At 52.4% G+C, this 23,287-nt stretch overlaps 3 protein-coding genes across 3 annotated transcripts; all 3 read right to left on the bottom strand.

Moving 5' to 3' along the window:
- Window positions 1–519: 519 nt before the first annotated feature.
- Window positions 520–10,571, bottom strand: TRIVIDRAFT_65829 (uncharacterized protein; the record flags this gene model as incomplete). Its single annotated transcript, XM_014095129.1, has 4 exons — window positions 520–2,744; window positions 2,811–3,201; window positions 3,499–10,332; window positions 10,419–10,571. The coding sequence occupies 4 exons, from the start codon at window positions 10,569–10,571 to the stop codon at window positions 520–522; spliced, it is 9,603 nt and encodes a 3,200-aa protein (XP_013950604.1).
- A 4,528-nt stretch (window positions 10,572–15,099) lies between these two features.
- Window positions 15,100–17,757, bottom strand: TRIVIDRAFT_232155 (uncharacterized protein; the record flags this gene model as incomplete). Its single annotated transcript, XM_014095128.1, has 2 exons — window positions 15,100–16,463; window positions 16,665–17,757. The coding sequence occupies 2 exons, from the start codon at window positions 17,755–17,757 to the stop codon at window positions 15,502–15,504; spliced, it is 2,055 nt and encodes a 684-aa protein (XP_013950603.1).
- Window positions 17,758–21,283: 3,526 nt separating this feature from the next.
- On the bottom strand, window positions 21,284–22,964 carry TRIVIDRAFT_216965 (uncharacterized protein; the record flags this gene model as incomplete). The annotated part of the gene is made up of 3 exons (XM_014095127.1): window positions 21,284–21,778; window positions 21,842–22,240; window positions 22,328–22,964. 3 exons carry the CDS (start codon window positions 22,796–22,798, stop codon window positions 21,569–21,571), a joined length of 1,080 nt encoding a protein of 359 aa, XP_013950602.1.
- Between the last annotated feature and the right edge of the window lie 323 nt (window positions 22,965–23,287).

The following is a 23,287-nucleotide window of genomic DNA, read 5'->3' as shown; positions in this document are numbered from 1 at the left end:
GCACAAGGTACATATTGCTTGGATACAATCGATATAATTTGCGAGTCCAAGACTCGAAAGCTACCCAGATACCCACTGCGCGTATGCATGATAAAGAAAAATACAATTATGCGAGGCAATTTGCAGCATTCATCTCATGACAAGTGATACACCTGGTCTCAAGCGACCATAAAAAAAAACATAAATCCAAAAACCCTCAACCCTCGTACATCATGCCAACACCGCTGGCGAATAATAAAAAGGAAGAGAAAAAGAAAACAACCGCCTCCTCCATCTTACACTATCCTGGGGTAAAGATGACTGCAGATATCCTGGATGGACTGTTTTCCATGCAGGGCGTCTCCGAGATTCCGGAAAGAATCGGCAGAACTGTAACATGATACCGCTTGCCGCCAAATATTCATCATGGCAAACAAAGCAAGAAAACACACATGCGAGAGAAGCTGGGAGAAGAAAAAAAAATTAAAAAGACAAAAATAGATCAAACACGCTCGCTCATAGTTCATGCGACTACCCACTTCATCCAAATCTTCGCCACCAGCTGCTTCGAGGCTGATGCTCTGCCGCTGCAGATTCTCGTCGGCTGCGGTGGCGGTCATCGCTTCCATCTGATGCGCCATTGCGCTTCTCTCGCTCTCGTCGTTCCCGCCTCTCTCGGCGGCGTCTCTCGTCTGCATCCTCCACAGGCGCTTCTTCGTACTTGGCTTTCCGCCGTGCGCGTCGGGCCTCACGCCGGGCTAGCTCGTCGTCTTCTGTATACGGCACCGCATCTGTCGTATGTCCGGCATCATCCAGATGGGGAGGGGGAGGAGGGTCGGAATGCTCCTTGACCCATGACGATGTCCCCGAATGTGGCCACGCTGTCGCTGGCGCTCTCTTGCCGTCTCGTCGACGATCCTTGACCGGGTAGACATGGTCATCCATCACCGGTTCCGTATATCGTCGACTGCTCTTCCTCGGCCTATCATATGCTGCAGCTGCAGCCGCCGCCGCCGCCGCCTCCTCCTCAGCAGCTTTTGCTGCACGCCTTGCCTCACGTCTACGCTGTCGCTCGGCAGCTTCATCTTCAGATGGATCTGGGTGGGATCTACGCCGCTGGCGCTTGGATGCTCTCAGCATCTCTTCCTCCCTCTCCCTCTCCCTCTCTTTCTCCCTTTCCCTTTCTTTGCGAAGGCGATGCCTCTCAGCCTTTCGAGCCTCTCGCTCTTCGGCTGCACGCCGCTCCTCTTCTTCACGATGGCGAGCGGCACGCCGTTCGCGGCGAGCTTCCTTTTCTTCAAGTTTGCGAGTCTCGCTATCGTCTCGTCGCTTGCGTCGCCGTTCACGATCATCGGCAGCTCGCTCTGCTTCTCGCTCCGGTTTCCTGCTCTTACGGCTAGATACCCGTGGACCTTCTCGGTCAGTATCCACTACGGGGATATCAAACTCCACGCCTGTCTCAACTTTAGATGCTCTGGGTGTCATGAAGCCGCTGAAGAGCCCAGACAATCCCGTCTTCTTAGAGAGTGACGCTCCTCGCCGCCTGCCTGGCTGCTCAGGACTGGGGGGATCCGTTGTGATGATATCCTCATCGCGAGATCTCCTATTTCGATGTCTTTCGTGGATATGAGCCGCGTGGGCATCGACATCCGCATCGAGAGCGCCCGTCATAATAATATCATCGTCCTCCTGCGGGCCCGTCTTGCGAGATCTCTTTTTTGAGCTTGACTTGTCGAAGCCGAGAATTTTAGCTGCCTTTGACGTTACATCGGGAACCTCCTCTGGAGGCGGAGAAGCAAGGCCGTGGGTGCCAATGGAATGCCTCCTGGAAGGTTTGCTGCTACCATTCATACCAGATGATCGCTTCTCGTTCTCTCGTGTAGACATTGATCTGGTAGGGGGCTTGTTGCTGAGTATTCCCGTGAGTTGCCGCCCTGAGGACTTAGAAGGCCTTTCTAGTCGCTCTGCTCTGTCTGAAGTGGAGTCTCTAGAGGATGTCTTTTCTATTGCCCGTCTAGAAGACTTTTCCGACTTGTGCTTGGATGACCTCTTCTCTTCCCTTTCTCTGCGTGGAGGGGATGCCACTGCGGGCCACTTTTCCTTTTCTCGGCTAGATCTCGACCTTTCTTTCCTTGATGGTTTTGGCTCCGGAGGCGGTGTTAGAGGCAGATCAGGAACAGCAGGCGGAGGAGGAGGCATAGGAGCCGGTGGTGGAGGAGGAGGAGCCGGTGGTACCACTATATCCTCTCTAGGCCGATGTTTTCTACTCTTCCTCTCTTTCCTTGGTGCTTCATCGATGATGGCAACGATCTCGTTTTCATCGTCATCATCAGGGAATGTGCCTGGAACATCCGACGCTCTCCGATGCCTCCTGGGCAAATCTCTGTCTGGTACGGTTACCGGCTCCTCCATCTTCTTCCTTCTCCTAGTATGGTCTTCTTTTGGCGGCTCCTTCTTGGCGACTGGTGGTTCTTCAGCATCATCTCCATACTGCAAATCTTCAACCGCCTGTTCAAAGTTAGCTGCTGATTCTTTTTTGGCCACCTGTTCATCATCTGCCGCTTTTCTTCCATGTCTACCCGCGGTTTTCTCTCTTTTGTCCGAGTCTGATGCTGGTGGTGGGGATGGTGGGAGGGTGGGATCGGCTACTTCTTCCGGTGCTTCTTGGAAAGCCTTGAGGCCGATAGCGATTCTACTGCCCAGTGATTTTGGCTGTTCCAAGGATTTTTGAGATACATCATCAATCGATCTTGTCTCTGGTTCCTCTGCAGTTGTAGAAGTGGTTAGCAACATTCCTTCAACATGTCAGTGTATGAAAAGAGCCAACAAACCTTTTGGCTTCGGCTTTTTAGCGCTACTGCCGAGACCCCAAAAGCTGAATGCGCTTGCTGCGTTTGTCTCCTTGGGTGCGAGCAGCTCCTCTATCTCAGCAGGGCTCATGTTAAAGTCAGGGTCTGGCTTGATCCCTGCTTCTCCTTTCTGCTCTGGCCCAGAGTGCTGATCTGTAATCGGCTCTGCCTCCGCTTCAGATGGGAGATCCCGAGACTTCTTATCTTTCTTGTCTTTCTTGTCTCGTTTATCCTTCTTGTCGTCTTTCTCTTTCTTATCCTTCTTGGAGCTCTTCTTTAATTTCCTCGCGGCCTCTTCAGCTTCGCGTGCAGCATTCTCCTCAGCCTCTCGGGCTGCCCTCAACTCTTCTTCTCGGGCGGCTTGCTCCTCGGCCTCACGGGCTGCTCGTTCTTCTTCAGCCGCTCGGATGGCTTCTTCGTCGTCATCGGCATCAATGTCATCATTGTCATCATCAGCATCGACATCGTCGTCGTCGTCATCGTCGTTAGCATCATCACCTGCTTCATCTTCGTCGTCGCTATCTTGAATGGCGTTGGCAGCCAGCTCAGCTTCGCGTGCGGCTTGCTCCTCCTTCCTCTTCGCCGCCTTATCTCGAAGATGAGCCAATCGCTCGCCGTCTTTCTTCGACAACTTGCCTTTCCTGTCCCTCTTGTGCAGCAGGTCGGCTACTTCTTTTTCTTCTTCGGCAATGGCGGCCTCCTCCTTGGCAGCCTGCTCTGCTTCGATTGCGGCTTGCTCTTCAGCTTTACGAGCCGCTCTCTGTTCAGCTTTAGCCTGAAGCTCGTTCAGTCTCTGCTCTAGTTTATTTGACAAGCCCATAAACGAGTTATGCTTTTTGTCAAGGAGCCGCGCTATTTCTTCCTCCTCTTCAGCGATTGCAGCAGCCTCTATGGCCTCCTGAGCGGCTCGCTCTTCTGCTTCAGCTGCTTGCTCAGCTTCCAAAATAGCCTGTTCTGCAGCCCGTTCTGCAGCTTCTCGATCGGCCTTCTCTTTCATCCGCCTTGCCGCATTTGCCTGCAGTTCTTTTAACCTTTGCTCTGATTTACTTGACAGGCTTTTAAACGAACTGGCTTTCTTCTTTAGTAAAAGGGCCATTTCTTCCTCTTCTGCAATAATAGCGGCAGCCTCCTTTGCCTCTTGGGCGGCCCGTTCCTCGGCTTCTCTAGCTGCTTGCTCAGCTTCTCGAGCAGCTTGTTCTTCGGCTTCTCTAGCAGCTTTCTCCTCAGCCCGTTTTGCTGCGTTGGCTTCCAGTTCACTTAACCTTTGCTCTGCTTTACTGGGCAGGCCTTTATATGAACTGGCTTTCCTTTTCTGCAGAAGGGCAAGTTCTTCCTCTTCTGCAGCAATTGCAGCAGCCTCTGCAGCCTCCCGAGCGGCTTGTTCCTCAGCTTCCTTAGCTGCCTGCTCCTCAGCTTCCTTAGCTGCTTTTTCATCGGCGCGCCGTTGGGCGTTGGCTTTTAGCTCGGCTAACCGCTCTTCAGCCTTGCTTGGCAGGCTCTTATATGAACTTGCTTTCTTTTTCAGAAGATAGTCTAGTTCTTCCTCTTCAGCTGCAATAGCGGCAGCCTCCGCAGCTTCCTTAGCAGCCTGCTCTTCAGCTTCTCGTGCAGCCTGTTCTGCGGCTTCCTTAGCTGCCTTTTCATGGGCACGCCTTTGGGCATTAGCCTTCAGCTCGGCCAACCGCTCTTCAGTCTTGCTTGGCAGGCTCTTATACGAACTTGCTTTCTTTTTCAGAAGATAGTCTAGTTCTTCCTCTTCTGCAACAATGGCGGCAGCCTCCGCAGCTTCCTTAGCAGCCTGCTCTTCGGCTTCTCGTGCAGCCTGTTCTGCGGCTTCCTTAGCTGCTTTTTCATGGGCACGCCTTTTGGCATTGGCCTTCAGCTCGGCCAACCGCTCTTCGGTCTTGCTTGGCAGGCTCTTATATGAGCTGGCTTTCTTTTTCAGGAGATACTCTAGTTCTTCCTCTTCTGCAGCAATGGCGGCAGCCTCCGCAGCTTCCTTAGCAGCCTGCTCTTCGGCCTCCTGTGCCGCCCGTTCTGCGGCCTCCCGTGCTGCCTTTTCATCGGCGCGTCGTTGAACGTTAGCCTGGAGCTCATTTAACCTTTGCTCCGATTTAGTCGACAGACTTTTGGACGAATTGGCTTTCTTCTTGAGTAAAAGGGCAAGCTCTTCCTCTTCTGCAGCGATAGCGGCAGCCTGCTTTTCGGCTTCTCGCGCTGCCTGTTCTGCTGCCTCTCGCGCTGCCTTTTCATCGGCGCGTCGCTGAACGTTAGCCTGGAGCTCATTTAACCTTTGCTCCGATTTAATCGACAGATTTTTAGACGAATTGGCTTTCTTCTTGAGTAAAAGGGCAAGCTCTTCCTCTTCTGCAGCGATGGCGGCAGCTTCGGCAGCTTCCCTAGCGGCTTGCTCTTCGGCTTCTCGTACTGCCTGTTCTGCTGCTTCTTTGGCTGCTTTCTCATCGGCACGCTTTTGGGCGTTAGCTTGGAGTTCGAGTAATCTCTCTTCTGCTCCATTTAGTAGCTGCCCTTTATGTGATCGAGCCTTCTTTTTAATGAGATAGTCCAGTTCTTCTTCCTCCTTGGCGATTGCAGCAGCCTCTGCAGCTTCCCGGGCGGCCCGCTCCTCAGCTTCTCTAGCTGCTTGCTCAGCTTCCCGAGCGGCTTGTTCTTCAGCTTCCCGAGCAGCCTTCTCCTCCGCTCGTTGTGCAGCCTTGGCCTGAAGCACTTTGAGCCTTTCTTCCCCTTTAGCGGAGAGCTTTGTCGTGGCCTTCTTCTCAAGTAACATTGCTATTGCCTTTTCCTCTTCGGCAATCATGGCGGCTTTCTTTGCTTCTTGAGCAGCAAGTTCCTCGGCCTCTCTGGCGGCTTGTTCGGCCTCTCTGGCTGCCTGCTCGGCTTCACGAGCTGCCTGTTCTTCAGCTTCGCGAGCTGCCTTCTCTTGAGCTCGTCTCGTGGCGTTGGCTTGGAGGTCGATTAGTCTCTCTTCTTGCGAATTCGGCAGTTTTCCTTTATAAGCCTTGGCCTTCCTGTCGAGGAGGAAAGCTAATTCCTCTTCCTCTTTAGCAATCGCAGCAGCCTTCCTAGCCTCTCGAGCTTCTTGCTCTTTGGCTTCCTTGGCTGCCCGCTCGGCCTCCCTGGCTGCTTCCTCAGCTTCACGAGCGGCTTGTTCTTCAGCTTCGCGAGCAACACGCTCTGCTTCTTCCTTAGCTCGCTCTGCTGCAATAGCCGCTTGTCGAGCGACTTGTTCTTCAGCCCGCTTTTTGGCCTTTGCCTGGAGGAGCTGTAACCTTTGCTCTCCTGATCTGTTCAGGCCCAAAAAGGAATTGTCCCTTTTATCAATTAGTTGAGCGATTTCTGCCTCCTCTTTGGCAATTGCAGCAAATTCTGCAGCCTGTGCGGCCTCCTGGGCAGCCCGTTCTTCAGCTTCTTTTACTGCCTGTTCGGCGGCTTCTCGATCGGCTCGCTCTTGTGCTTCCCGGGCAGCCTGTTCAGCTTCCCGGGCGGCTTGCTCATCTGCCCGCTTCTTAGCGTTAGCCTGAAGTGTAGCGAGCCTCTCTTCGTCTTTCTTAAGGAGTCTGCCAGCTCGTTTATTCTTCTTTTCTATTAGAGCGGCGATTTCCTCCTCTTCTATGGCAATAGCAGCCGCTCGTTCCTTGGCTTCACGCTCTCGCTCTTCTGCTTCACGGGCGGTTTCCTCGGCAGCACGCTCATCCGCCCGCTTTGTAGCATTTTCTTGAAGTACAACGAGTCTCTCTTCGTCTTTCCTAAGAAACTTGAGGCCTTTTTTCGCTTTCTTTACAATCAAAGCGGCTAGCTCCTCTTCTTCTCTGGCGAGGGCAATGGCTTTTTCCTCAGCCTCACGAGCGCGTTCTTCTTCTTGGCGGGCGGCTTCCTGAGCGGCTGCTTCTGCATCACGAGCAGCTTGCTCTTCCGCTTCTCGAGCAGCACGTTCCTTCTCCTCGGCTGCTCGTGCTGCTTCTTGGGCTACTCGTTCCGCGTCGCGTGCTGCTCGTTCTTTCTCTCGTTTTGCGGCATTCGCTCGGAGTGTAACAAGTCTCTGTTCATCAACTCTGAGCAGCTTGCCCCTCTTGGCTTTCTTTTCCAGCAACGCTGTCATTTCTGCCTCCTCGTCTTTGATGACAGCTGCAGCTCGCTCTTCCGCTTCACGGATAGACCGCTCCTCAGCCTCGCGGGCGGCCTGCTGCTTGTGCTCGTCATCGTCATTTTCACCTTCTGCCACCTCGACAGTGGCAGCCTCGGTGTTTTCAGGTTCTTCGGCGGGGTTGGGCTGTGGCTCGTCTGCCTCTTGCTGTATTTCGGCTTCTTTTGGAGCATTATCTTGTGCCTCGCGAGCAGCACGTTCTTTAGCGCGTTTTGCGGCGTTTCCCTGCAGGCGGACGAGTTTTTCTTCATCTTTCTTAGGCAGCTTGCCCTTTTTGATCCTTTTCGTGATCAGTGCCCTCATTTCTGCTTCTTCTTCAGCAGCTATAGCCGCTTGTTCTGCCGCTTCACGGTCGGCTCGTTCCTTTTCTTCTCGTGCTGCTTGCTCTTCAGCCTCTCGGGCTGCTTGCTCCTGGGCGGCCCGTTCCTCGTCTTCCCGCGCCTTAGCCTCTCGCGCAGCTCGTTTTGCGGCTCGGCTTGCAGCGTTCTCTTCCAAAAAGGCAAGTCTTTCTTGATCTTTCCTGATTAACTTGCCCCTTCTGGCTTTTTTCGTATTCAGCGCAGCCATTTCCTCCTCCTCTTTGGCAGCAACAGCAGCTTCAGCTTCCTCCTCGAGTCTAGCCTTTTCTTCTGCCTCGCGAGCGGTGAGTTCTTGTGCCCTTTGTTCTTCTTCTTGACGGGCTCGTTCGTCGGCTTCCTTGGCTTCTCTGTCGGTTTTCTCGGCCTTCTTCTTTTCCTTCTCGAGTTTCTTAAGGTCTTTGTCGGTCAGCCTGGGTATCCTGGACAGCGCCCTATCTGCTTCCTTGTCTTTCGGCTTGAGCTTTGACGCGGCGGCATCGTGATCTCCTGCTTCATCTTCAGGTTCAGTAAGGTGCATTGAAGGGGGTGTGGGCGCACGGGGAGGTGGATCAGCTAAGGCCTCCTTCCGAGATTTCGACTTTGCCTTGTTGGACTTTGTCCAGACATAGCTATCGACATCCTCGACCTTGCTGCCCCTGACCTCCTCTACGTCATCAGGCAGGACAATCTCACCGGTGGTCTCATCCACAACTTCAACTGGATCGCCCCTGAAATTAGGCTTCTTCTTGTCTTGGGTCGAGGTGCGGTCGGTTGGCTCTTCAATGCCATCGGGTTTCCACGATGAATCCTCAACATCTCGTCGCTTTTTGTCGCTTTTGCCGATACCCCAAGAGCCAAAGAAACCTTCGCTGCCGAACGTGTCCGCCGTGTCCAGCCCTATGTTGTTAGAGTCATCTGCAGGCGGGTTGTCCAGGGCACCCAGTCGAACCAAATCGGTGGTTCCTTTCTTCTTGTCCTTCTTGGCATCTTCTTCGGTCTTGGATTTTTCGGATTTAGATTCGGCTTTGGAGGGGTCAGAAGTTGAGCTTTTCTTCTTCTTCTTGTCCTTGTCCTTGTCTTTATCTTTGTCTCTGTCCTTGTCCTTTTTAATTGTCGTCTCATCGATGAGGTCTCCAGAAGACTTGGGACTTTGCGTATCTGCCTTTGAAGACCCTTCCCTTGGCTGATCTGTGCCGGATCCAGTAACAGAATCATTTTTCTTATTTCCAAAGCCCCAGAAGCTCCACCCCTCTTCAGAAGACCTCCCTTTGGCTAAGTCGGCATTTGCTTCGTCTGGGTCAACCCTCCCCTCTCCGTCTTTGGCGTCAGCGCTTCTTAAAGGCTCGTCGCCATTCACACGCTTCTGTTTAGAATCAGGTATTGGCAGAGGAGTCTTTTCCGAAATTGGTTCATCAGAGGCCGCTAGCTTTGACTTCTTCCTGTCCTTCTCTTTCTCTCGCTCCTTTTCCCTCTCCTTTTTGACTGGCTTTTTAGTAGATAACCCCCAATCGTCGTCAGGTTGCGGAAGCTCCAACTTAGACTCAGGTTTAGGTTCGAGCTTAGATTTGAGTTCAGGCGCCGGCACAGATATAACGGGCTGCGCTAGTTTTTCGCTCTTCTTCTTCTTCTTGTCTTTTGAGGTGGGAACAGAGTCCGCCCACCCATTTTCTTGGAGAAGAGCTGCCTCCTGAGTTGCGAATTGTGGAGGTGGCGCTGGGGGAGGCGGCGGAGGCGGGGGGATTTGCTGCTCATACTGTTTGACATTCTCCTCGGCTTTCTTTTTATTCTTTCCGAGTCCCCAGAATGACCAGCCCTCGTCCTCCTGCTTGGGCGCTCCCTTGAGCGGCATGGGATCTGGCTTTACTTCGTCTTCAACTGATGGGTCGCTTGCTTTCTTGTCGCTTGTCTTTCCAACGTCGCCTTTGGTGAGATCGTCATTCACTGCTGGCGCCGTCGGCGCAGCAATTGAATCGGGTGCGGGATTGACCTTTTTGCTCTTTTTCTTGATTGGATATCCCCACGGGTCATCATCCCCATCTATAGCATCCTGAGGGGCCTCTTGTTGTTTTGGGGCCTTGCTCTGTGTCGCATCGGTATCGGCGACTGAAAATGCTAGAGAGCTGGATTGTTTTGAGTCGCTGGCGGTCCAAGGATTGCTATCGAGGCTATTGTTTTTGTCGCCAGCTTCGGTATGGGCATCGTTACCACTCGAGGATCCGCTGGCGCCACCACCAACAAACGATACCAATTTACCCCAGGCCCCAAGCCCACTCTTGACCTCGTGCGCGTGCGACCCCGAATCGGAATTTTTCCCGGCGTCGTCGTTGAGATTTACGTCGTCAAGAGAGTCGTCGTCGATCGCGTTGGTTGCGGGAGGAGGAGACTCGGCCTCAGGGCCCTTTTTGGTCTTGGTACCCTTTCTGCTGCCTTTGGGAGGCGCCGACAAATCATGTTCCGCGTTGTCATTGTTTGCACCCCGGTCGCTATCCTTGTCCCCATCACCGCCACCACCAGCATTACTCCCGTCACCTGCAGCTCCGCCCTGGCCTGCATTACCACCACCATTACCACCCTGCTCCCCACCGCCATTTCCTTTGGGGTTCTGGCTGCCTTCCTTGGATGGCCCCTCTGGAGGCCGGCTATTGTTGTTGTTGGCGCTGCCGTTTTGCCCTCCTTTATTCTTATTCTTCTTGCCTTTGCAGCGAACAAAGCCGTCTTCAGACGTAAAATCAATTGTTACATCGAAAATCGGATCGCCGAAGAAGCTAGATCGAGATCGCCTGCGATGCGCCGATTGGATCGGGTGGGGTGAAGGTTGATGATGCTCCGCGCGTGGTGCATCTCGGCGGGCAAGCGAGTCGGCGTGGCGAGAATTTGTGACATGATGGGCGGAAGAAGTAGCTGCAGGTCTTGCATGATATCGAGAGAGCCACCGCGGGAACAGATTGGGCACGATTAGTTGCCTGTCCGGCTGCGATGTGCGGATCGAGGACGAACGATGCTATAATTCCCAGTCAATGCGCTGAACCGAATAACGAAGATGCCTACATGACAATGAGCCTTCCCCGCAAGGAACATGATACGCACCTCTCTGCCAACGATCCAAGCTCGAGAGATGAGCTGCAGCCGGGCCTGCAGGTTGCGCTCGTCCCATCCATTATTCCTCGGTTGCCTGGGAGTTGTGGTCTCTGCGCATCTCGTCCAATGTTGATTGAACGCCACTACATCGGCGGCAGCCATTGTTGGAATGGGAGCTGATGCAATGGCGCGGCGATGTCGCAATCATGGAAGCTATGCGTTTCTCCAGAGAGCAAAAGAACCAAAGGCGAGAGAGTGTGTGTATAAAAAGAAAGCTTCGTTATGAAGCTAGAGGTCCCTTTCTAAGGGCATCAAGGGAGAAGGCCGATTCGAAGCCGTAACCCTCAGGTGAAGCCGAGGATGTTTGTCGAAAGCACAGCAAAAGAAACGACGGTATCGTGATCGGATGTGAAAGATATTGCGACCTACAAGCGCGCAGATGTAATGTTTCGGCAAAGTATCTACTGCGATGGTATAAGTTATGGCGGCCCGCGCGAGCTTCGTCTCTAGCAATCGCGGCAGCTGGTCGATTCCATGAGCAGCACAGACAAGAAGAAACAACAACGAAAACGAGAAGAAAAAGAACAAAACAGGCCTGTTACTAGCAAGTAGAACTGGAGTGTTACTGCAAGACGGCGGTTGCATTAGCTGAGTCTTGTGTTTTCCCAAATGTTTTTCTTAAATTTTTTTGGGTAGGTATGGTACTAACCCGAGTTCTCTGCAGAATCCAGTGAAGGCGCGTTACAAGCGCAGCTCTGGGCAGCACAAATAGATTGCCGACTATAGTACCAAACCTTAGCACCTAACCCAGCAGCAGTAGCATGAACAACGGATAAGATAGCTGGCCTGACGATCTTGGTGCCGCGCCGTCCGCCTCTCTGGCTGGAGGTACTCCTCGGTGTTGGTAGTACAGAGACGGGAGCTACCAACCTGCAAGTACAAAGAGGTACTAAGCACGGTGCTACCGGTAATAGCGAAGTCGAGTATAAGTGAGCAAGGCTAGCAGATGTGGGATAGGTCCGGGATCCTCTCAATAAAAAGAACGGCCAAGCGAGGCGGGATGAAGTGGTGAATGATGGTGGCGAGGCTGTCCAGAGCGAGGAAACAAACAACTGGCCGCGGCCCAGGGAACAAGACTTCCGGACAAAGTGACTGGCCTCCAGTAGATGCGGAGGGACCAATGATACGGGTGCCCTTGCCTTGGGATTGCCAACCCACGGAGGGAGAAGAGGCGAGTATCTCAGCTTTGAGGTTGCACAAGGGCTGCGGCCTCGACACCCTCTTTTTTCTCTTGCTTCTTCTTTTTAGAGCATCACGCCTGGTGTCCCCTGTTGGGCGACTTGAGGACTACATTGGGCACTACGTAGGTAAGGACTTTAAGGGTGCTAGTGCGAGTAATGAATGTGATATCGCAGATGGTGATGCGATAAGTACCTACAGGTAAGTCAAACAATCTGCAGTACATCTGATGGGGTCCAGCGGGCGTTGGCGAAAAGGCACTTGCGCTTAGGAGTGCAAGTACATGCCCGTCCGATCTGCGATTCGGCACCTGGAGAGACAGAGGGTACCGCCATGTCTCGTACACTGACAGCCGCCTTGCAGCGCGGTGTCTTGGAAGCTGGAGGTATCGCTACCGTAGAACACGGTACATATGTACGTACTATCGAGTCTGACCTACGATAGACGTGCCTGAGCCCTCGTGGGACATGCCCATGCCAAAGCATAAACGGGAGAGGACGACTAAGCAAGTGCTAAGCCGTTGAGCGCGCCCAACTGGGAAAGCTAAAGCCCTAGAGCAACAACGTGACACCAGCGCTGCCGCCATTGCCTCGCTTCTTTCCTCGCCTCGCCCTTGCCTCTGTGTACGAGCACTCGCACCCGCAGACCGCAGAACGACGGACGCAGGAAGGGCGGATGCGTGTACGACGAGTACACATGAGCAGGTACGGCTCCCAAGAGCAAGAGCCACCCAAGATGTGCCAGTTGATGCCGCGAGACGCAGCGGCCCGGCCAATCAAAGTGGCGCTCGGCGGGAGGGTTGGCTGGGCTGCGGGCCCCATTCGCTTGTCACCAGACCCCCAAAGTGCTTAGCGTGGCGTTAGCCCCTGTCCTGAGCTGCAGCCAAACAAGCCCGCTGCCATCTCGCATGCGGATTGGATCTCTGCGCCTCTTGTCCAGCCCTCCCTTGGGTACCTTGGAGGTACAGTACCCAGCATCAAGGTTGAATGGCATTCGATGTTTGATCCTTCGGTGTGGGTAAGTACCTACGAAAAGAGACTACGAAAAAAAGGAAAAAGGAAAAAAGGAACAGAAAAGGGTAAGATTAATTAATACTGTACGTAGGATTCCTCTCAGCTTGGAGTGGAAACCCCACCGCGTCATAAGCTCGCTGCTCTACAACAAGCATCAACATGTTCCAGGTTCATGATACCCCCGCGATACTTGCAAGCGACAACAGCCGGTTCGATGCTGAGAGCTGCATCCCATCTGCAGCCGTGGCCTATTTATTGATGCAACTCCATGCACCATGAGGCATTGCTGCAATGCATGCGTGTCCCACTGCTGCTGCTCGCTTTCTCTATCTCACGCAGCAATCTCAGCCGTCCTTTGTTTATTTGTTTATTTTCCTTTTGTTCCTTGACAAGCTCCAGACTAGCGGAGAGTGTACCTGCTTAGTACCCAGCAGTTGTCATCTATCACTTTTTATCACTCGCTGGAGGGGACTTACAGTGCTGTATATAGACCTGACTTGCAAACTCTCTCACCATCCATTTATCAGAAAAATAAAAATAAAATAAAAAGAACAGAAATAACGACTATATCGCCCACCCCCCAAATCTCGCATCCAAACAACCAAAAAATAACAACCAAAAAAAAACCATACGATCCTCCACCAAGTCACTCGGCTGCCCTCGTCGCGTGACAATGTACATGCACGTAACATGCAGGCGGCATGCAGGGCCTCGATCCACCCAGCTGCAAATAAAGTGAATCAGAATCAAGAAAAAAATATCTCGCATGCTCGTACATAGCGCATGCGCATCCGCACAGACACGCGTGCATGTACCTGTACTTGCCGTGCAGCTGGCATTTGGACGATTCCAGTTCACAGCGACCGCTGCCATTGGCTGCCCCGCCTCGAATCGAACGCGCCCTGCCCAGCTTGTGTCCCCAGCGCCAGGTACCGGTACATGGCACGGCCAGGCACCTGTGCGGGTTGCTACAGGTCACTGGCAGTCGGTTGACCGCTTGTCAGCCAGGGCTCGAATCCCTTGCTGCTGCTGCTTCTCCCTTAGACATGTTCATGCAGCATCGCATTTCCTACAGGGTTCAGGTCCAGTTTCCACAAGCACGGCAACACTCAGCTGACCCCCTTGAGTCATTTTGCCGTATACGGAATACATCAAATCCATGAGGTATTCAATGTTCCCCTCATTCACAGTAGAATAGGAGCAAAGTCGCAATATGTGATCCAAATAATGGGCAACGCATACTGGCAAAAAAGCAATAATATCGACATCAAATGCCCCTAATCAATAAAATAGAGACAAAGTATTGTTTCACACCGTAATGCATGCAATATCGGGCTGCAGACATGCAGCCTCCCGAATAGCTGTTTTTCCCAAGCCCGACATCGCACCAGGTCTTTCGAAGCGGTCAGACCCAAAGAATAATTCATCCGCAGCACAGCCAAGGCCCCAAAAACCGATCTGCTTGTCCCCAAGCTTGGGCTTCCATCATGCCACGGCAAATGCTCCGTGTTGGTGGCCTGCTATCAGACGATGAATGACGTCCCCGGCAATGATATCATCGTCATGAACTTATCCACAACGGCAGCAATGCAGACCATGAGTTGGGCACTTCATCCCACTCACTTCGTCACATGGCCCTACGAAAATCTCGTCCAGATAACTACTTTTGCAATCAATATTACAACTAGCAAGGTGAAATACATGCAGTGACTGCTTAGCACAATTCTCTAGGTTCCTAATGCTTGCTACAGGCCCTCTCCGCCACCCCACGTCCCCCCCAATCTCTCACAATCACACGCTCACAGCCACCCGCCAGCATAACCTGTCAAAGATTATCCCCAGACTAATCACAGCATGCACATCATAGCAACAGCAGAAACCCTGCCCTGCCCTGTTTTGTCTACCAGACCCTGCCTGAGCCAAGGGTCTGCCTGTACTTTGAATCGGACAGGAGCATAAAAAGAAACTTCTTGCCCCCGGTCCCGGCTTATACCGGAGTCCCCACATCTTCCGGCACTGATATCGAATCGCTATGCTGCTATCAAATGCTCCGGTGCAAGCATTGCCTCTCGAAATGCGGTAATAGTATTTATAATTACCTCCAATGAATAGTATTACATGGTCACTCTTTTCCTTTTTTTTATCAGTAATATTTCGCCATAAGTAATAGCACGGGTGGGTGAAGGCTGATGCCATAGATTCAGCATCACAGCTTCATTCGAGTTTCTACAGGAGGTACATGGTCTATACCCAGTATAGCTTAATATCAAAGAGATAATAAGAAATGTGGCCGGTCCTTGTTCCAAGAAATGAACTTGAATGCTACTTCAAGTCATCATCGCCCTCACATAGGTATGGGCTACATTCACACATACAGCAGGTGACATGCTAGATACGTCACAATAAAACATCATTCTACAAGTAGCACACAATCAGATACAAATGAACAAGGCTTTATTCGGTAGGACCAAGTCCCATCAACAGCATCACAAAGTGATGTCACGGAAAGTCAGAGTGACAATAAGCTTCAAGGGGTGGTATCTATGCGACGTGCCATCTAATAACCCGAGCCATCTCAAATTTTGTTTTCCAAAAGAAACGAAGTAAAAATCACAAAGTCAGAATTCAAATGCCACCCGTTCCACGCTATACAGCCAAGCTCGCTTCCCCGAGTTGACGTTCGGGGGGAGCTACACGATAATTAAACACCATCCTCGCGGGGTGAAAGAAACCGTAAAATGGGGTAAGAACACAAGACGGAGAAAGGGGGATAGTGATAATGGGGATGGGGATAATATAACAGAAGAAGAAGAATATAAATCTCAAGGCAGTTTCGTCCATCAGCGCCCATACTCTCCAGAATAGCTCATATCAGCGTAATTTTGGCCCATGCCTTCTTCTGGGTATCTGGCTCCAGAACTACTCATGTATCCGCCATCCTCGCCGTCATCGTAGTCACTGGCATCGAATGACGATCTTCCACTAAGCTCATCGTCTAGTCCACCTCCCATGTCAGTGGTCGACCAGTTCATCTGCGCCAATGCGGGATATTGAGCCAGGAGGGCTTGCGGGAGGCCGTAGTTTCCACTGGAATCCATGGGATAAGCCGGGCCAGCATCCATGCCCATGACCTGTGGGTTGGCCATGTTCTGTGCCATGTTCTGCTGCATCCGCTGCTCCTGCCACTGGCGCTGCCTTTCAATCATCTCTTCATCCAGTAGCGGTTTAATGCATATTCTCCCTGCTTCGGATCGGAAATGCCTTCCCAAGGCATCAGCTCGCGCAAATCGTCGACCACAGCCCCACTGACCACCAGTTTTCAGATCTCCCTTGCAAACAAACTTCTTCTCTCCGGAATGGAGACTCTCGTGTCGCTTTCTGTCGTGCTGTCGAGCAAAGGCTTTACCGCAGACCGTACATACGAACGGTCGCTCATCGGTGTGAGTACGCAGGTGAGACCGCAGATTGTAAGCTCGGGTGAAGCGTTTGGGACATAGAGTACACTGGAAAGTTGCTGGATGTTTCTGCATACGCTTGCTTGTCCCGGCATCTTGGCTATTCTGGTATTCGGGATCCGCCAAACGCAAAGCGATGACGTTGTTGGGCACTGACGAAGTCGACTGCCGCCTTCGTGAGGCCGATGAGCCGACCGATTGCCTATCTAGAGGAGATAAAGATCGAGATGAGGTATCGGAGCGGGCCGCAAGATCAACTCCGAGAGAGGGTCCCAAGTTGCCAGGGGGCAATATTCCGCCGGGATGGAACGGGTCCGTTACCGCTCTCGGGCGAGACTTTGGTCGACCTGTGATGTCGTGTTAGTTGCAGTTCACGTATATGATAAGCTAAGCTATCTCGAAGATGAAGGACTTGCCTCTTTCTGGGGGTGTTAGTGAATCCTGATCCATCTGCGACTTGGGCGGCTCAAAGCTGCCTTGTCTTGAATTGGTCGTGGGCGCAAAGTCAATGTTGATGGCTGGCGGTGCCATTTGGTGCATATCGGCACCCATGCCGCCTTGCAGTGGTGGAAAGGTCTCGTGGCTGGGTTGCAGGTCTGGGTATCCAGACACATTCTCGAACCCGGAATTCGGTGGGATCAAATTGAAAGAAGGCTGCATAGTGTCCGGCATCTGCTGTGGCATAATGCGAGGGCTGATGGCTGGGCTGTGAGAAGGGCTTCGACCGTGATAACCGGGGCTGCTGTGATCAGCCAGGCTGAACGATCCTATACCAAGCACTTCCTGATAGAGGCTATCCACAGGTCTCTGCAGAGGCGAGTGGCCCGACGGGTCGGCGTCAAAGGTATCGGAACTGATAAGGTGAGGAGAAGGAGCCACGGAGGAGACGTCAGAGTATTCCGATGGAGTTCTCCTATGGCCCTGGAATTGGGGTTGGGTCCAGTCACCAATCTGACTGGGAAGAAGCGCGGCCTCGGGCCCTAGAGAAGCATTCCTCGAATGAGTCGACGGGGGCGACGAGAACTGATGTTGGTTGAATGGAGGCGACTGAAGGCTATCTGATGGGTAGAGCCGTGGCGGGGTCGGAGACTGATGAGAGTGCGGAGAGGTCATGGCATTGAGGTCGCCAAGCGGCGGCTGCTCAAAGAGGGGGGCGTTGTACTGGTCGCCTTGCTCAGTGCCCGAGGGAAAGAGAGAGAAATCACCGTCGTGAATGTTTGGCGAGAGGTAGTTTTGTTGCGCCTGGGCGTTCAAAGAGAGGGTGGAGTCGGGGCCGGTGGCCGGCTGTTGTCCGAAGCTCGCGCTGGGATCAAAGCCGGTATTCGGGTCGGCAGCGTTGGCTTGTGCGCCGAGGAAGCCGTTTGCGTTGAACGAGTCGAAGTTGGGATGCAAAGATGCCGTGAAAGCTCGATGCTGCTGCTGCTGTTGTTGTTGTTGTTGTTGTTGTTGTTGCTGCTGCTGAGGCGGTTGTCGTTGCTGTTGCGATGGATCCAGGTCGGCACCGATCCCAAGACCAAGACCAACGGCTGGCTGCTCGCTTGTGGGTGCGAACGGGCTCCGTGCCGGCGAGTGAGATTGGTTTATATCAGGCTGAAAGCCACCGGCCGACGGTGACCTTCCACGCTGGGGTTCGCTGCTCATGATGGCTGCCGGGTGCTGGTCTGTTCGTCTTGCGAGGCAGATTCCACAGTCAGCCTTCTGGCTGCAGCGGGGAGGCTGTGCACTGGCGGCAGAGGTGCAAGGAGCTGGGGGGCGGCCCTATCACAGCGGCAGGACGCGTACAGCGGTGCGAATCACAGTCTGAAGAGTGTTTCAGACGGGCGGTCCTGAGGCCAGCTGCAACTCGTTCTCCGAGCGGGTGCGGGCGTCCAGGTACGGGGTGGATTTGGCGTGGGTATGGTTATCAAATAGGGCTGGACCTGGCCCTGGGAGGCGAGGCGAGGCGAGGCGATGCTGGCCGGATGCTATTTGCCAGATGCTAGATGCTGGTAGAGTTTGGGAATCGGCACGGCACTGGCAGCGTGGTGATGAGGGAGGGGCTTCCTTTCTGGCACCTTTCTTTGTCGGGGTTCGTTCGGGTTGGGCGCCAAATCATCGAGCAGAGACGCGGACCCGCGAGGCTGTGCAAACTGGAGCAGCAACCTTGTGGCCGCAATTCTGCTTGGACACAGAGGAGCAGAGAGAACTGCAGTGACGGCGTCTGACGGCGCTGCTGACGACGCTGCTGGGTGCTTGACAGGCTTCGGGTTGGTCCAACTGGAGGCGGGTGATGTAGGAGGCAGAAAGCTAAGGTCAGAGAGGTATCGCAGGAAGTGGGATGGTCGCAGCAGGCGGCGTGAGATATGGACCAGGCCTTTGCTTCAGCCGTTGGTTAGTTTAGCACGGCTAGAGTGCTGGAGCACGGCTTAGGCGACGGGCTAGCAATCAGAGGATGTGCCTTTTAGCAGTTGGAGCAAGCTTCTGTCATACCCACGTGAAAATCATATGAGGGACACAAAGAGAGGGAGATTTTTGAATGGGATGGCTTTTTTGCAGCGATGTGAGTGGAGGATGACTCAGGTGTCTTGCCTTGGGTATTGCCTTGGGTATTGCCTTGGGTATTGCCTTGGGCACTGTACATGCCTGGTACCTTGCATTGCAGGTTTACTGCCAAAGGTACATTGCTTTCTCAGCTCAGCTCAACTGAACTGAAATGAAATGAACGGAGCGCGCCGACGTGGAATGCTACAGCTACTCGCACTACGCCAACGGTACTGTTACTGTGCTGTCCTCTTCAGATCAAGCCCGTGCATTAGCGACATCCGGCACTGGAGCCAGGCTACTGCCGTTTAGCATCGACACCAGCGGCCTCCATCTTTTCCTTCATGCCAACGACTCGTGTAATCTCCAGCGGTCTTTCTGTAGCGTCCTTTGCCTCTTCTCCGTACATTGAATCAAACTCAAGCAACGACCCCGCACCCAGTTCGCAGAGGCTGCTGTCATTGGCGCCCCTCCACAGCGGCCGGGGGAAATGAGAAAAGGAACCTATTGGGTACTAGCGGTAGTGCATGGCCGTCGCGCGAGCTATTGAAGTATTCCAAAGGTCTAGAATATCTCCCAAACTTGACCATCTGCCGTGCTGTGATGCAACATTGTCTCTCTGTCTCTCTGTCTGACAAATTGCCTGAATCCTACCAACTAACCTTATAAGTATCCTAGCACAAGTACCAGCAAGGATTAAAGAGGTGACAGGTATCTTCTTGCAGTACTGCCCGCCAAACTACTAATTGTCACCTAATACGCAAGCAAAATGCAGTTAATATCTAGAAACTACCTATAGACCCAAGGTTCTGCCACTTAGACGTAGGTTACGCCGGCACCCTATAGGCAAAACGACTGTAACGTTCCCTTTTTTGGAGAATTTGCCGCCATCAAGCCATACTCCCATCCCATTGTCCCCAAAAGGCGGCAAACTCTTGCTTAACAGCAACCCTAGACAAAAGCCCTTCCAAAATGGGCTGTTTTGTCAACTTTTTTTTTTTTTACAGCCACCACTCAACAGCTGAAGGCTTGATTGAAGGGACTAGAACGAGCAAGTCCTGAAACCACGCATTTTCGCAGGCCCGATGAGATTGGAGATGATGCGTCGTCTCCCCCACATGGCTGGGCGGTGATGACGAGTTTGCTCACACTATGGCAATGCTAAGCTTTTTCGAACCCATGCCCTAGGGAGCAATTCGGTCATATCATGGGCACGAAAACGGCAATTAACCTTATTAGCTCAGTCGAAGACGGGGAAACCTGCAGAACTTCGAGGGAGAGAGAAGAAAACGCTGACGACAACCGCACACCCCCCCATGATCTAGGTACGCAACACATGCAAGTCTATCTAGCCAGGCGACGCTTTTCCCCCCTCGGGCTAAATATAGTGTCTATACGAAGTAAAATCTCGCGGAGCGTATCTCCTAAAGCGCATTAATTTCATGGCACAAGTTGTTTTATTGTTTCGAAACATCCAAGGAGATGAAAGACGGAGGGGGCTGTGAATAAAATAAAACGGGAAGACAGAGAATGAGTGAGGGAAAAGGCACCAAGGCAATAACACGGCTTTCCCAAAATAGCATCCAGACTGTGAAACAAAACATAAACGAGGCGAGCCTATGCGTCCCTGAAGCGCAAATCAGGGGCAAAGCCGCAGCAGTTTCACAGTTGACAGGCAAACACGAGAAAAAAAAAACCCCCGCCCTTGTCCATAATATGGAGCCAGATCCAAAATGCAAATGGTCATTAAAACAAAATCCTTCTAAAACAGGTGGGTTGTACCGGCCACAGCCACACAGCAGTGACGTATTGTGGCCAGGCTACATGAAGGCACTTGATGCTTTGGTACCCGGTACAGGCCTGTTAGCAGGCGGGTTTGTTTCCCCGATGGAAGGATGAAACAAAATTGGATTGCATCATTATGCTTTACAGCCTTCTTTTTGATTTGCTTCAAGCTTAATTTTTGCCGTCTTTGCCTTGATACAATCACGATTTGACTGGCATTCGACTCTTCCCATCCAAGTACAGCATTACTTACATGTCACTGCAGTACCCATAAAAAACCACTCAAGTACCTGTTAGGTATCCAGTGAATTAAACGCTGCAAATTCTCGGGTGCCGTCAGCCAATCGGCTAACAGCCCTTGTTGCAAATCTAGATCCCCGTCTTTAATTGGCCCGCGCCGGGGCCCTTTATTCGGATCAACTGCAAGGCTCTCCGCAAGGCTTTTTTCATCACCTTCGCACACTCACCACTTCTTCTCTTTTGTATTCCCTAATTCTTCCTTTGCCCCCCCCCTGGGTTTGGCATCCTCTTTTTTATTTTGCCGCCCCGTTCGATCATTCGGGAATCGGCCGAATTAAGGGGCGGTCCCGGACTGGCACCTTTGCGGGCGCCAACACACCCGACTTACCGTTGCTTTGACCAGTTTCAGAGGCCCTGTGGCCAATCGAGGCAGCCCAGAATGGCGCTTCACGCCTGAATAGGTACTTGATACTACCCGATATCGTAGCGCTCCGGGGCTTCTCGTATCGGTGCCTGGTGGCGGAGGCTTTAGTCTGAAATGCTGCGTCTAAACCGTGGCTCGTTCCCAAAACATGTAATGCAAAGGTCGAGTCAATGTCACCAGATCATGTTTACGACGCCACAGCCACTCTCGTCTATTGAATTGGCGGAATTATACACTCCCCTTTTATTATCAATTCTCCGTGTATAGTTTGTAAGAAGAGTCGAGAGAGAAATTTGCCCAGATGGCTATGCCAAATCCAAAACGCCGCAAAATTATGCACATTTCCAAGTCTCCCAGCCAGCCTTCTTTTTGCAATGTAGACAAAACAAAATCAAACACGCCGTTCCATGTATGCATACGTTTTTCCTTCTAGTTCGAATCAAAAGCATAGTGACTGTCCAACAACGCACGCCTTTTCCCCAATTAGATCACCTCTGAGCGCTCATAACCTTCGGGCTTGAGAGCAGGCTTGGGAACCTCCCTGTCTTTGAATTTGCTGACAAAGGGATTTGGGTCTTCCTTCTGGTTGAGGTTACCCAAGGTATGGTTGACTCCTCTGTGGCTGGCCTCGTCGGCTCGAATATACAGAATCAAGTCTTTCATGGTCCGGTTACCCTCAGGCATGTTCCAGTACTGTATTTTTCAAATGTCAGTGGGTTTGTTCTTGAACTTCTTTCTCTTGTTCCATTTACTAACCTGTACGGCAATATCAGGAATCCGGAACTTGGGATCAGCCCACTTGGGTAAATGACCCTCCTCGATTTCAGCAATTGCTCGAGTGTACGTGTGTACTGCCTCTTCCTCCAGGTAGCCGACGAATCGATGAACAATCTTGGGGTGCAAGAGATAGGCCACAAAGAGACTGTTGAAGAAGACTCCCTGAGCACCGATAATCATGAGCTTCATGAACAAGCCGGGCTCGCACATGGTCATAAATGTCAAAAGGTGCATCCGTTCGTTGTAGCTTTCTTCTAGGAGCGTCTCAATCCAGCCATTGTCTCGCTTCATGCCCCGAAGACTGCTGAGATGGCGAAGCATGCCGCCAACCATTCCTGGAACACCTGCTATACTTTCGAGAAACACGAATCGGATAAGCTATTCGCAAAGTTAAGTTAGCGATATATTCCATAACCAAGTAATAGTTTATCGGGTCCCTAGCATAGGAATGAGTGGAAACCATACCCATTGAGCCTCTGTCAGCGGCTTCTCCGCCTTGATGGCTGTTGTTGGATGCTTCTTATCAACCTGCTGTTCTCTATCCATGCCTGTGGCCTTATCCATCCAATACCTCGCGAACCGCACAATCTTCCACGCTGCCCAATCACCAAATCCCCGAGGCGGCCGATGCGAAGGCGTTACCTGATAGAGCTCCTCCATTGAGAAGCCGGGATGTGGCCATGCCGCCGGCGTTGTCTTGATGTGGGGGGTGTCTTTGGCAGGGAAGAAGTCTTTGAGCTGAGAGACTGGCGTCGTCGAGAATGCTCGCATGGTCTGGCCATAGAGGTGGTAAGACGAGGGAAGGGTCCGGCCTGTACAGCCCAGCCGCCGGGTCAGTGCCGGGTGCGCGGCGAGTCTGTAGCTTGCATGGCTGTTGGCCACGGCTTTGGCAAGCTTGACTGCTTGTCTAGGAGCGTCGGTCTTAGTGTAGCTCATTGCAGGAGCTTATGTAAAGCTATGGTTGGAATATTGCAAGGTTGGTTTCAATAAGTCATAGGATTCAGTGCTTGGGAACCTATGTCACACGATCTGATGGTGATGATATAACCAAACACCTTCTGTGACTCTGGGACACTTGAGTGCTTTATATTAGCCCCCCTTTACTACTAAGACGGCAAAAGCTTAAACAGGAAAATATTACAGGTCGGAATGCGTATTGGCAGCTTCGTCGGGTATCCGTGAGTCCACACACTGTAATCCGGCGCCGCCATGCTAATCCGCACCCGGCAAGCGGGTTGGCCGCGGTGAGAACCGATATGCATCAAGGCATCCAATAGAAGCGCCGTGTTTCATTCTCTGTGCCTGGTCATCTGCCCTGCAAAATGCTGCTTCATGCCTCACCTTGGCTCGGCATCCTGAAGATGTACGAAGTCCGAGCGCAGAGGCAAGGCTCACGCTTAGGCTAGTCGGGAGCTTCCGGATCGT

Source organism: Trichoderma virens, assembly GCF_000170995.1.
Source record: "Trichoderma virens Gv29-8 chromosome Unknown TRIVIscaffold_90, whole genome shotgun sequence".
In the NCBI taxonomy this organism is placed as follows: Eukaryota; Fungi; Ascomycota; class Sordariomycetes; order Hypocreales; family Hypocreaceae; genus Trichoderma; species Trichoderma virens.
Note: the sequence above shows the minus strand (reverse complement) of the source record. Positions and strands in the feature narration are given on the sequence as shown.